Source organism: Opisthocomus hoazin, chromosome 1, assembly GCF_030867145.1.
Source record: "Opisthocomus hoazin isolate bOpiHoa1 chromosome 1, bOpiHoa1.hap1, whole genome shotgun sequence".
Taxonomy (NCBI): Eukaryota; Metazoa; Chordata; class Aves; order Opisthocomiformes; family Opisthocomidae; genus Opisthocomus; species Opisthocomus hoazin.
The window spans coordinates 104,888,864-104,901,160 of NC_134414.1; the positions used below are offsets into that span (position 1 = coordinate 104,888,864).

General features: G+C 40.6%; 1 protein-coding gene and 1 long non-coding RNA gene across 7 annotated transcripts in view; one reads left to right on the forward strand and one right to left on the reverse strand.

The window, feature by feature from the left end:
* Nucleotides 1-12,297, forward strand: part of DSCAM (DS cell adhesion molecule) — a 509,926-nt gene that overhangs the window by 304,745 nt on the left and 192,884 nt on the right. For all 6 annotated transcript variants that reach the window (XM_075431726.1, XM_075431754.1, XM_075431763.1 and 3 more), the window contains exon 4: nt 11,356-11,502. In XM_075431726.1, coding sequence (XP_075287841.1) covers nt 11,356-11,502 — 147 coding nt within the window. The remainder of the gene's footprint in view (nt 1-11,355; nt 11,503-12,297) is intronic.
* Nucleotides 1-12,297, reverse strand: part of LOC142362577 (uncharacterized) — a 110,222-nt gene that overhangs the window by 97,072 nt on the left and 853 nt on the right. The gene's annotated exons all lie outside the window — the stretch shown is intronic.

The following is a 12,297-nucleotide window of genomic DNA, read 5'->3' on the forward strand; positions in this document are numbered from 1 at the left end:
GAATGTGCAAGGACCCAAATCATCTAAAACTGTGGTATTAAAGATTATGGCAATTTTATTTAATATCCTGGATGACTGACAGTTAACAACAGCGGGTAGGGAACTGTAGCTTTCATGTCTAGTATATTCATAAAAGATTAAGAGGGGCAACAATTAAATACAAACGTTATGTGATCATTCACGTTCATACTATCTAATTATAAGTAGTAACAATTAACATAAACCAGTCTGTGTGCACAAAAACACAGCTCCTACAACTATTTATGTTTTTTTAAAAACAGAGCATGTTTATTCCTCCTTTATAAAACTTGAATAATGCATACATAATATAAGTGCAATTAGTGTGGGCACTTGGCACGAAATACATTTTTTGCAGCCTCAGAAGCACGTGGAGGGTAATAAAATGTGTTCTGATTTGTATAATTTGTCTAACAATCTGATTTTCAGAATGGCCATTATCATAATATCCAGACTGATTCAGAAAATGATAGCACTGCACATATGACAGCACTGATGCTCATATGTCTTTCCTTCTTCTGTGATTACAGAAACACAAATGAACTTAGGTTACATTTGAATTTAAAGCAGCTGAAACCATGAATATAGATACCACCAGCTTTCAGGACCTGTTTGATTTTTGAGCATTGTGTTCAGGCCTCATCCTGTCTGACTGAACCCAACATGGTACCACAGCTCGTGTTCCTATGGTAATGCTGTAGTTGACTCAGCAGATAATCTCTCTCAGTTCAATTTATAAAGCCAAAACTGGAGCTTCATTTCCCTCCCTCCCCTCTTCCGCATTCTGTCTTTCTCTATTTTGTTTTTTTGCTTTCTTTCTTTTTTCTTTCTCTTTGTTTCTTTCTCCTTTTCACTCTCCTTTAAATTTTGTTCACCTTATGGTTCTCTATGCAAGAAATGGGCAGGTTTGTTTTCTTAGACAGTAGTATTGCATGCAAGATATTAAGGGAAACCTGGAAACTATAGCTATGGCAAAATCTCAAGTTGTAAGAGCCAGTAAGCCAGTTTAGAATGGAGAAGTAAACACTACAGTAACTAGATTTCACTAAATCCATTTTCTTTTGAGAGATGCAGGAAAAAAAATGCTTGGTCCCTAATAGTCCTTAGAGATATAGTTGCCAAAATAATAGCAATTCTACATTAACTGTTTTCATCTTTAAGCTTTTCCACTTTCAAAGATGAAGCGGAAAATATTTTATAACCTTGCTCATTTCCTCTGCTGGCATTTTAAAGAGATAGTGATGATGGTTGAATTGGACCTCCTACACTTTGCGCAGCTCCGACCTCCACTGGCCAAGGGGTAGCATGACTGATCAGTAACAGATTTACTGCTATATACCCTGATTCAGACTGAGCTGCCACCAAAAGAGATTTTTCTTGAGGAGGGGCCTGACTGACATAGAGGAGGTGAGAGAGGTAAGGAGTGATGCAAGAAGAAATTTATCTTAGTTTTGAGCTATCAGTTCTACATAAATATTGCAAAGATAAGAATCCATGTATGTTAGAACTGGAACCATGTCAGGCCATATGATTGAAAATGTTTATAAATGTCTTTAACTCTTTGAAGAGAGAAAGCCTCAGTTATTTTTTTATTGAACTCAAAACAGATTACATGCCTACATAAAATAAAATAATACCTCATGTGAGGCTGCTGGCTTGTTTTATAAATTCTCAAATTAAATTTGGGAGAAAAAAAATAGAAGGAAAAGGGAAAACTCTGGCTGCTGTGGAACTGAAGAAAACTTCAGACCTGCAAGCTCAGTCTTACAATAGAGATACATCTCTGTGAGTTTCGAGGAGCCTGGAACTATAGCTCAAATATGGTAGCAGCCTCCTTTGCCTCAGACAACCACTTGCTATGGCTTTATGGCTTTATGTGCTTCTTTCTTTCTTGTGTCAGAAAAAAATGAGAACATTGAAGACCATGATTATTCATGTATAACATCTTACTATTATGGCACTTGAGAAGCTTTGCCACTGAATCATGCTGGTAATCGTGCTTGACCAATCTGATAGCTTTCTACGATGGCATGACTGGCTGAGTACATGAGGGGAGAGCATTGGATGTTGTCTACCTCGACTTCAGCAAGGCTTTCGACACTGTCTCCCATAACATCCTCCAAGGGAAGCTCAGGAAATGAGGGCTGGATGAGTGGTCAGTGAGGTGGATAGAGAACTGGCTGAATAGCAGAGCTCAGAGGGTTATCAGCAGCAGTGCTGAGTCCAGTTGGACGCCTGTAACTAGTGGTGTCCCTCAGGGGTCAGTACTCGGCCCAGTCTTGTTTAACTTCTTCATCAACGACCTGGATGAAGAGTTAGAATGTACCCTCAGCAAGTTTGCTGACGACACCAAACTGGGAGGTGTGGTAGACACACTGGAAGGCTGTGCTGCCATTCAGCGAGACCTGGACAGGCTGGAGAGTTGGGCAGAGAGGAACCTGATAAGGTTCAACAAGGGCAAGTGCAGGGTCCTGCACCTGGGGAGGAACAACCCCATGCACCAGCACAGGCTTGGGGCAGACCTTCTGGAGAGCAGCTCTGTGGAGAGGGACCTGGGTGTGCTGGTGGATGACAAGTTGACCATGAGCCAGCAGCGTGCCCTGGTTGACAAGAAGGCCAGTGAGATCCTGGCATGCATTAGGAAGAGTGTGGCCAGTAGGTCAAGGGAGGTTCTGCTTCCCCTCTACACTGCCCTAGTGAGGCCCCATCTGGAGTACTGCGTCCAGTTCTGGGCTCCCCAGTTCAAGAAAGATGAGGAGCTACTGGAGAGAGTCCAGCGGAGGGCTACAAGGATGGTGAGGGGACTGGAGCATCTCTCCTACGAGGAGAGGCTGAGGGAGCTGGCCTTGTTTAGCCTGAAGAAGAGAAGGCTGCGAGGGGACCTTACAAATGCTTATATATATCTGAAGGGTGGGTGTCCGGAGGATGGGACCTGACTCTTTTCAGTAGTGCCCAGTGACAGGACAAGGGGCAATGGGCACAAACTGAGGCACAGGAAGTTCCATCTGAACATGAGGAAGAACTTCTTCACTCTGAGGGTTACGGAGCACTGGAACAGGTTGCCCGGGGAGGTTGTGGATTCTCCTTCTCTGGAGATATTCAAGACCCGCCTGGACAAGGTCCTGTGCAGCCTGCTGTAGGTGACCTTGCTTGGGCAGGGGGGTTGGACTAGATGACCCACAGAGGTCCCTTCCGAACCCTAACATTCTGTGATTCTGCAAATTTTTCTCCCAGAAATTAAGTCCTGCTCATGGTGGCCTCTCCAGTTATCAAAACCCAGATCTATGAGAGATAAAGGCCCGGCCATGAAATGCAAATAAGTATTTGATTCTTCAACAGGTGTGCCTGAAGGGTGGAGATGGTAACACAAGGGAGGGCTAATTTCACTATAATTGATGAGGAAGTGAATTGCCCTTGGACTGTAGGGTAGTTCTGTGGCTTCCCTCCTGATCCTTTTCTCCTGGACGTTAGCTGCAGGTTGTGTCCCAAACAGGGAAAGGGGCAGTGGGCAACACGCTCAAAAGGTGCAAGTTACAGATCCCATAGCTGAAGGGATATGAGGAGCTAAAAAGATCAGTTTTATCTCTGTAGGGTGTGCTAGGAAAGCCTGTGAACTTGGTTACATCCCCAGGGAGAGCTTGTGATGCCAGAGGAACTTACTCATGTTTTAACCATCTGCATCACCTACTGTAACACCCCAGATGTCTCATGAAGGTTGAGTACATTATGTGAGTGGTGCTTGGAAAAGTGAAATCCTTACCTCCCTCTTTCCCTACACACCTCTCTTTCCTCATCTAATCTTTCGTTTGCGTATTAAAGGCGTTTGCAGGACTGTGACTTCAGGGCACAGTTCAAGCATGGCTGCTTCTAGCACATTTTCCATGCCCAGAGCAGCAGATTGTTTTGCTTTGAGAATGATGTTGTAGCAGTGTTATAAAACTGAGTTATAGGTTACTCTGGCTCTGTGGGGACGTTTCTCCCGTTGCCTGCACAGGTCATGCTAGAAACTTGCTTAGCAGAAGCAGTTCTATCTGGTGAAGGTGACAAGTATAGCTGATAAAAGTTTATTTGTTCTATATTATCATTTGGCACATGATTAAAACAGCCATCTGTTCTCTTAATTTCTATCAACCCAAATTAGACTGCAATAACATAATGCCGTTAGAAGTGTTTCCAACAAAGTGAGAATCAAATATGATTTTTTAAACCATCTTGAGGGTAACATTACCCCTATTTAAAGACTAACAGCATACTGGGGGGAAAAGGCATGATAAAAGAATAATTAATGTTACAGTTTTAAAATATTCTCATTTTCATACAAGAATATTATGCACTAATTTGAGAGGAAAGTGTTCACATTTTCTTATGAATTATACATGAGAACAATTTCACATAGAAACCTAAACAGAATTATTTTATTACTCAGACCTTTAAAGTTTTATTTTAATCTCTGATATTATAGAGTCTAATGGAAAGCATTAAAAACCTTACATAAGAGCAATTTTGTAATTGTTAATGTGACCTCTTCTCACTTAGGGAGATGAACACACGATTTGCTAATGCAGCTCAACTTTAATGAAGTCACTGGATTATTTAGGGCACTAGTCAGCAGATAGTAAAATGAGGGGTGTGTTTCTAAAGTGTCATGGGATTTGGGGCCCTTGGTTCAGGTTGGTCAAGCCCAGGTAAGACCCAGTTTCCTCCTCCTAGTCCCCATTTTTTCTCTTCAGGGTCTTACTGTTTTGAAATACATATCTTCAAAACAAGTGGTTTGGTAATATCTCAGAAGAAAACATGAAGTTCCAATTAATGAATGAAATTTGAGGAAACACATGTCAATAAAGAATGCAAACTGTTCAAACTTTGGTGTAATGGCAAATGATGATATGGCTTGGTGAGTTGCATTGGGAGACTGGATTGTGTGATAAAGAGGTCTGATTTGAATAGGGTTTGATTTGCAGGTTTTCATACAGCCAGCTCTAGTGTGGAGACAGACAGACAACAGGTGGTATCTACAGAATGGGAGAAATCTATTGTCCGAGTCCATGACTCTGAAAAGGAGATCACAATCTCCAAGGAATAACTGAAGCTAGTTAGCATTGATAAGAGGACTACTGTAATTCCTTGATGTATAAGTGAAAGGAAAACTTGTGTAGAAGAGAGCGGTGACATTTTGCATTCAGTATTACCAGAAACATTACTGAACTTATTTGCATGATCCAAACTTGAAAAAGAACTTCAAAAAGGTGCTCAGGTGCTGGGCAAAAACTATAGGAATATTTCAAGATATGAATAATTCACAGTAAATGATTTAGGAAGTTCAATCTGTATAACTAATTACGGAGAAAGATGGTTTAAGAGGTAATTTCCTCATGTTCTGTAAGTACTTAAATGGGCAGAAGATTTCTGACTGCAGAGGAAATCTCTAATGAAGCCCCAGTAAGATCCAATAGCTGGGGTTAAAGCCAGAGACCACAAACAATACGCTAACTTTCAAAAGTGAGAATAATTAACCATTGGATTAATTTACCCAGGAGTATCACTTGCTCTCTGCTTGCAAGAAATCTTTAATCATGACTAATGTCTTTTTAAAAAAGCTGTAGCATAACTTCCAGATGTGGACTTGATGCAGGAGTTAACAGGTGCAGCATGAAAGGTGAGAATAAATGACTCTAACGGTCCTTCTAGTCCTTGGATCTATATATTCTGTTTTTAATCTTACAGTGAAGCAAAGGTATGTATTAATGACAGATGGTATGTTGGAGAAAGAATTATGTGTTCCATTCCTTTTTTTTCCATTGACTTGTGTACATCGATTCATGTATCTCAGTAAGTTTCTCTGTAAAACATATAAAATTTAAATAGCAATATGTTACTATGCGTGCCCACCTCACCAAGGCAAAAGGCAGTAAGGGCTCCTAACACCCTTTGAACTCTTTGAATGGAATATGTACTACAGATATTGGGCCAGGTTTTCAAAGATACCAAACACTGAAAGCCAAAAAAGATGTAAGCTTTCAATGTCTCTGAATTTCAGATGCTGAAATTATTATAATCAAGTTTTCAAGGCATTAATACAAACACTACTGAGGAGGAATAATAAATGGGAATTATGAGCTATATTTTGACAGTGTTCTTTTTAATTGTTGTGAAGGAGGCTTCTCTGCCTTCCTCCCTTGAAGCCTACTAACAGCCAAACAAACAAAAAGCTTCCTTGAAGCCTGCTAACAGCCAAACAAACAAAAAGCTTCAGTTTATCCAAAAGGATATTCCATTAAAAAAAAAATCCTTATTTGGCATATTAAGTAGATGAGTCAAAAACATTAGACTTTGTTAGGGCAAAGCAAGGGCGATTAAATTAAATGCACCTGAAGAAGAAAGCACTCCGCTAGATCAACAGGGCAGTAAAAGCTTGTTGATCCCCATTCTGGTGCATTTCTAAACACTTTTTGAAGTACAGAAGGCAGAACACTCAACACTTTGGCTTTCTCACTGCTGACAGCCTGTCGGTTTTAATGAAATTGCTCTCTGTTCAGAAGATGACAGAAATTACACGCATTTCCCCTTTAATTTTTCTGTCAGCTTTTCTGTTTCACGTTTTTTACAGTAGAAGGAGGGGTTGGTTATTAAAGCATTACATAACTATACAAAATATATTAAGAAGAAGAGAGGAAAAGGAAAAGCTTTAGCCCTTCAATTATACACACTGTGTGTTGGTGAGAAGTGTATACTGCGGGATAACATCTGATTTGTGGCAATAACTATTTACTTTCAGTTATCTTTAAAGAAGGTGAGGCAAAAATCTCTAGATAATGCTTTAATTGGAGGTTTTGTTATACAATCGCCTCAGTAATTTCCAACAGGAAGATGGTCTAAGTAGTGTTATATAGCTTAAGTATTTTCGTAACTTCTCTAGAAAATATAACAAGATAACACTGAACTATTTCTTGGCTCTGCACAGCTTTCACAAACCTCTTTTATTAAGTGGCAGGCTTTTAATAAGTGTACCCATTCTCCTTGACCCAGATGTACAACTGCATCTGAGGAAACTCACTTCCAGGACTGAGGAGGGAAGGCTTCCCTTGCAAATAGAAGTAAAAACTATTGGATCTGGAAATAGCCCACAAATTTATATATATTCTTCAGCCTGGCTGTAACCACTCCACATGTTTCCCCAGTTCCAATTCCAGCACAAGTAATAGCAGCAATAACATGTACAAGGTAGAAATACTGGGGAAGTGAGCTTTCAGCAGTTTTAAGGGAAGCTCTGAATTTGATCTTCTGACTTAATTTCTGTGACAGTTGCTTCATGCTTTTCCTAAGAAGACAGACAGATTTAATTATTAGTGACGGCCTGCATAGACCATATCTCAAAATTGTGAAGAGGATCTCAAAATAGTGAGGGCTTTAGAAAAGCATAGAGAAAGGAATTAATTTTTAAACTTTGGACACATCTGCACGATCTTAAACTTGTGCATACTAGTAGTCTCCAACAGTGTGATTCTTTGTAGAAATGGAATATTGTGTATTTAGCAAAGGTGAAACGGGATTCCAGAAAAAGAAAGCTGCATGAAGCCATTGTACAGGGAGCACATTTCTGCCTCTCAGCTGTTTAGGTTCCGCTTGCTTGATACAAATGCACAGCATGTGCAGATTTACTGGGGGGACCAAAATGGTCACAACCACCCTATTAGCACCCTTTTCTGTGTTTCTCCACCAACATCTACCCCCACATAGTTTGGTAACAGAGTTACATCTCAGCTTGAAGATTCTGATAGAAGCCTTGATCTGGCTGCAGAGGACATGTCGGCATGGCATACGCAGCACCGGTTCAGCAGCCTGGCAACTCTGCCAGCCGAGTGGCATTGCTGTGGGCAGGCACACGTCTGCTCTGGCTGCGCTATCTGAAACACAGAGCTGGTTAATGCTCACACAGCTGGAAACTGAAGCAAGGAGAGATTGCCTTTGGTGCATACCCATCCTTAACCCCAAGTAAAGTCCTTAAATGTGAATCCTAGCTCCTGAAGCTGTCATTTTCTGCTGCCTACAGACTAAAAGAGACAACTGTGCTTTAATTACCTGTAGCCCTTATAACCTATTTCTTGGCAAAGGTAGATTTGCTTTATGGATATTTCAGTAGTGCAAAATCTGCGTGTGACACAGAAGTCAAGCAGCTCATGGTTTTCACACCAAAATTCTAAATATCCTTCTAATCTAGAGTTAGGGGTAAAGGTAAACCTTGAAGGGTACAGATATTGAGTGCCTATGTGATGAAGAAATAGGGTGGAATGGGACTGTGAAAGGAAAAGGAAGAAATACCCAGCATAGGACATTACATTATATCTAGGACTTAAAGTGTGAGAATCAACCAAAAAAAAGAAGTATCATCTGACCAACAGGAAGTACTACTTCTGTGTGAGTCATTATGAGCCTGCCTCTCTAAGAGATGGTAGGATTCCCCTTGCTGTGGCTTTTCAGCTGGGCTGTATGACTGACAGCAGGTAAAGATCAATCCTGCGTTTGTTAAGGTGGTTCACTAGGTGGTTGCCTGCACACTTGCAGACCATGCTTTCTGGTTGCTAGTAGGTAGCCGTTAGCTGGTTGGTATTTGTAGAAGACCTCGTTAGCATGTTTGGGCAAGCCAAGCTATTTTATGACAAGCAAATAATGAATTTACAGTAATTGAGAAACTAGGTAAAACATATTTTTTTGGTTTAACTTATTCTTAGTAACTGTCTATATAGTTTCCTTCAAATGTTATAACTAACATCTCAAAATACAAGATGCAAGATAACTTTGCTTTTTTAATGTAACCATTTCAATGCCACGTTTCAGACATCTGGCTGTGAAACTGAAATATTACCTATTCAGGTGCTTTTCCTACTACACTCAACAGTACATTGCTTTATAAATAATTTGTGCTGAAACACAACCCTTCTGTATGCAAGCAATTAAATATTCAGAGGCATACGAAGTCAATATGTCCTCTGTATAGGAAGGAACCTCCTTTGCCTGTAAACCTCCCTAGAATGGAATATAGCGCTGCTCGTGGCTGAGGAGAGTGCTCTTGCCATCTAGTCGTCCCTCCTCCTTCATGCCTTCCCTTGCCCAGCTCTTCTCCTTCAGTAGCAGGCAAGTAGCTCAACATCTCATATGCCTCCATTCTAAAGATTTATTTTGTTAATATAGCTCGTAGTAATGACATGTGTTATTTGAACAAACAAGGTACTTCAGAAGGATATGTGCAGTGTGGTTTATGCTTTTCCAAAGTTGTGACCTAACTACTTCCACGCTTGTACCTTGACTTTCAGGAGAACAGGGTCAGCCAAGACGAGTTACCAGTGTGGTTATTTTATATTTCAGTACGCATATAAGGAGGATGAGAGTAGTGGGATGATGTTGCTTTATTCAATATTCTCTGCTCTAAGGGTCCGTCCTGTCCTGTGACATTAAATAATTGTTAAGATTTTTTTTCCAGTTTCTTTTAGACTGTGGTTTAAATGAGATTGCCCTCTGTAGTGATATTGTTTCATTTCCATCTTTTCTCTGCTGGATTGCTTTCCCACTGATGAATTTGTCAGCAAGCACCCTGACTATGTTTAATTATTAAAAAGTTATTGCTCAGATAGAGTTCTGAAGAAAAGGAAATATTTCTTACTGCATATTACTCAATATTAGTTCATAATGGGTTTCATCTTTGTATATTCTCTCCCCTGATTTGGGAACCAGGTATATTTTATGATATATAGGTACAGGTATGTATATTGTAAGAGGTACCAACTAATAGAGAAAAAATAGCAGACATAAAAAAGCAAAGATATTAACATTTTCTCCAGTTTAAAGGTTTTAGAAAAGCATACATATCTTACACTACAGTATTGTTTAAACATAAAGAGTGGCCAGGTGAGGCCTAAGTTTGCCATGCATTCTAACCACATTACTTCCCATATATTGTAATACAGGAAAAGCTTTAGAATAAACACGTACCATGCTGATGTTAGCTTTTTTGTGTCCTTGCTTTTAGAGCATGCATTTTCTACAGAACAGAGGCATTTGTGCAGGTGTCAAATGATCAAAACTGCACGTGTGCATGTGTACCATGATGTTTTCCACATATTCTAGAGTTAGTAAGAATATGTACTTGAAGAGAATTTCAACTATATTATTTTCAATTTGAATGAACACTGGAAGAAATGCTGACCATGAACAAGTCAGTATTGTTCAGTTTTAAGGGGCGGTCACTTTGCTGGACTTAATTTTCTTCCTGAAATAAACTTTTCTGTGAAGAATTAAAAAAAATAAATATTTGGATATTAAATAACACATCCTGTGCTGTTTACTTAAGCCTTTCTTTTAGACACAGAGTCTGTCTGCCTCCTTACTATGTGCCTCACTAATCACAGACTGCAATATTATTAAAAAAAAAAAGTCCACGGCAGATCAGCTAATGTATTAACTCATCTTCTGCCAGTAGCTTGGCCACGGCAGTACTGAGCTGCAGAGTTCAGCCCATCCTGCTGAGTCCTGGAGTGCATTAGCCCTGGGACACACAGGCAGGGTGGGGTGGGACTGTTCCAGACACTCGAGCTGTCTAGCTCGCAGGGAGCACTGGTGTGTACGACTTCACCGGGGTCAGCGCGTAGGCAGCATCCACAAGGCTGGTTTTGCTGTCCTCACTTTCCCATTACACCTGCAGCACACTGTGGAGCAGGGCTGTGAGGTGTGTGGCACTTACGGCCGGAATCCTTTAGCAAATATATCCCATATTCTTGGGGTAAAAACTTCCTCCTTTTGTGAGTTTTTCTTGCTTTCACTGACCCCTTTAGTTTTACTTTTTATGATCTTTTTTTTTCTCATTTTTCTGGTATACCTGGACAACAAATGTCATTTTGGCTAATACTGTTTAATTATGCATGCCACCCCAGACCATCTGTCTAACATGTACAGCACTGCAGGTGAATTGCCGTCATATATCTCTACAACATTGAATTAAACTGGGTTAAATTCTGCCTTGGTTCTTTACCCTGTATTTTGTCTCGAATGTCTCTCTGATATTGTTTGTTCATTGTGATATAGACTATGGCACATTTCTTTCCTTCATTCCTTACATTTTCCTTACAGATCCCTACCCTTTTTAGAATAAATGCACATGAATTAATATCTTTATATGCATGTGCAGTGAGTACTTAGTAAACTTAATAATTGGCAGTTTCTAGACTCTGGCAAAACAACCTTCAGGACCCTCCAGCCTGTGTTGCCCATCCCCCTGTGTGTGCAGGTAGAACACAATAACAACCTGCAGATGTTTTAAACACTGCAAATTCTTGTGTCTTTCAGGACCTAGATTTCTCATCACATCCACGGGAGCCTTGTATATTTTAGACGTGCAGAATGAAGACGGACTGTACAACTACCGATGTATCACAAGGCACAGATACACTGGAGAAACACGACAAAGCAACAGTGCAAGACTTTTTGTATCAGGTGCTGCTTTATATACCATGTTAAATTAAGTATTGTATGTGCTTCTCTCTAGTGTTCTAAAGTGTCAAGGCAGGTTCTTGTGCCCATATGCACAGTCATCTATCAAATAGAAGGTAGAAGTAGTCAGCTGTGAGATGCTGCTGCTGTAAAATAAAATGTCCCACTTTAAAATCCTTTTTCCTGTTTTCCACCTCCTGTTAGACATTTCCAGAGAGCCTGTAGAGTGCACTGGAATTTAGTACTGCGATTTTTAGCAGGTTTAGAGTACTTTATAGAAGGACTGTAGATGGGATTCATCCCATTAAAAGCAGACTTCCACAATGAAAGCGTCTAGTTGCCTTAACTTCCCTTTGTATCCGAAGGAGAGGAACACTTTCAGAGGTAGTGTAGCCAACCTACTGCAGCTGCACACTTTGGGGTGAGATGAATTCCCCCATTGTGCCTATTTCTCTCAGTTAACCGTAGCAGGAGCTCAGGACGTTTAGCTCAGCTGTAGGTATTTCCACTGCAGGAGTCTCGATTTAGCTGAGGTGCATTTCAGCCTTCCTCTTCATTGCACTCCTTCCCTGGGGAGAACAGTGTGTTCCACTGCTTCCAGAAGGGATCTCCAGCCAGAAGGGGTATGTGACCTGTCTCAGGCCACCCGGGGTGCTGCAGGCAGACAGGAGGATTATCTGGTGGCTGTCCAAGGGCAGAGCTAAGAATCCCAGGGCAAACGGCCTTGTGCAACAGGTAAGAAAACGAGAAGGTAGATGGGGTATTTTAACTTTTCCTTGTAATTGTGAATCATCTCCT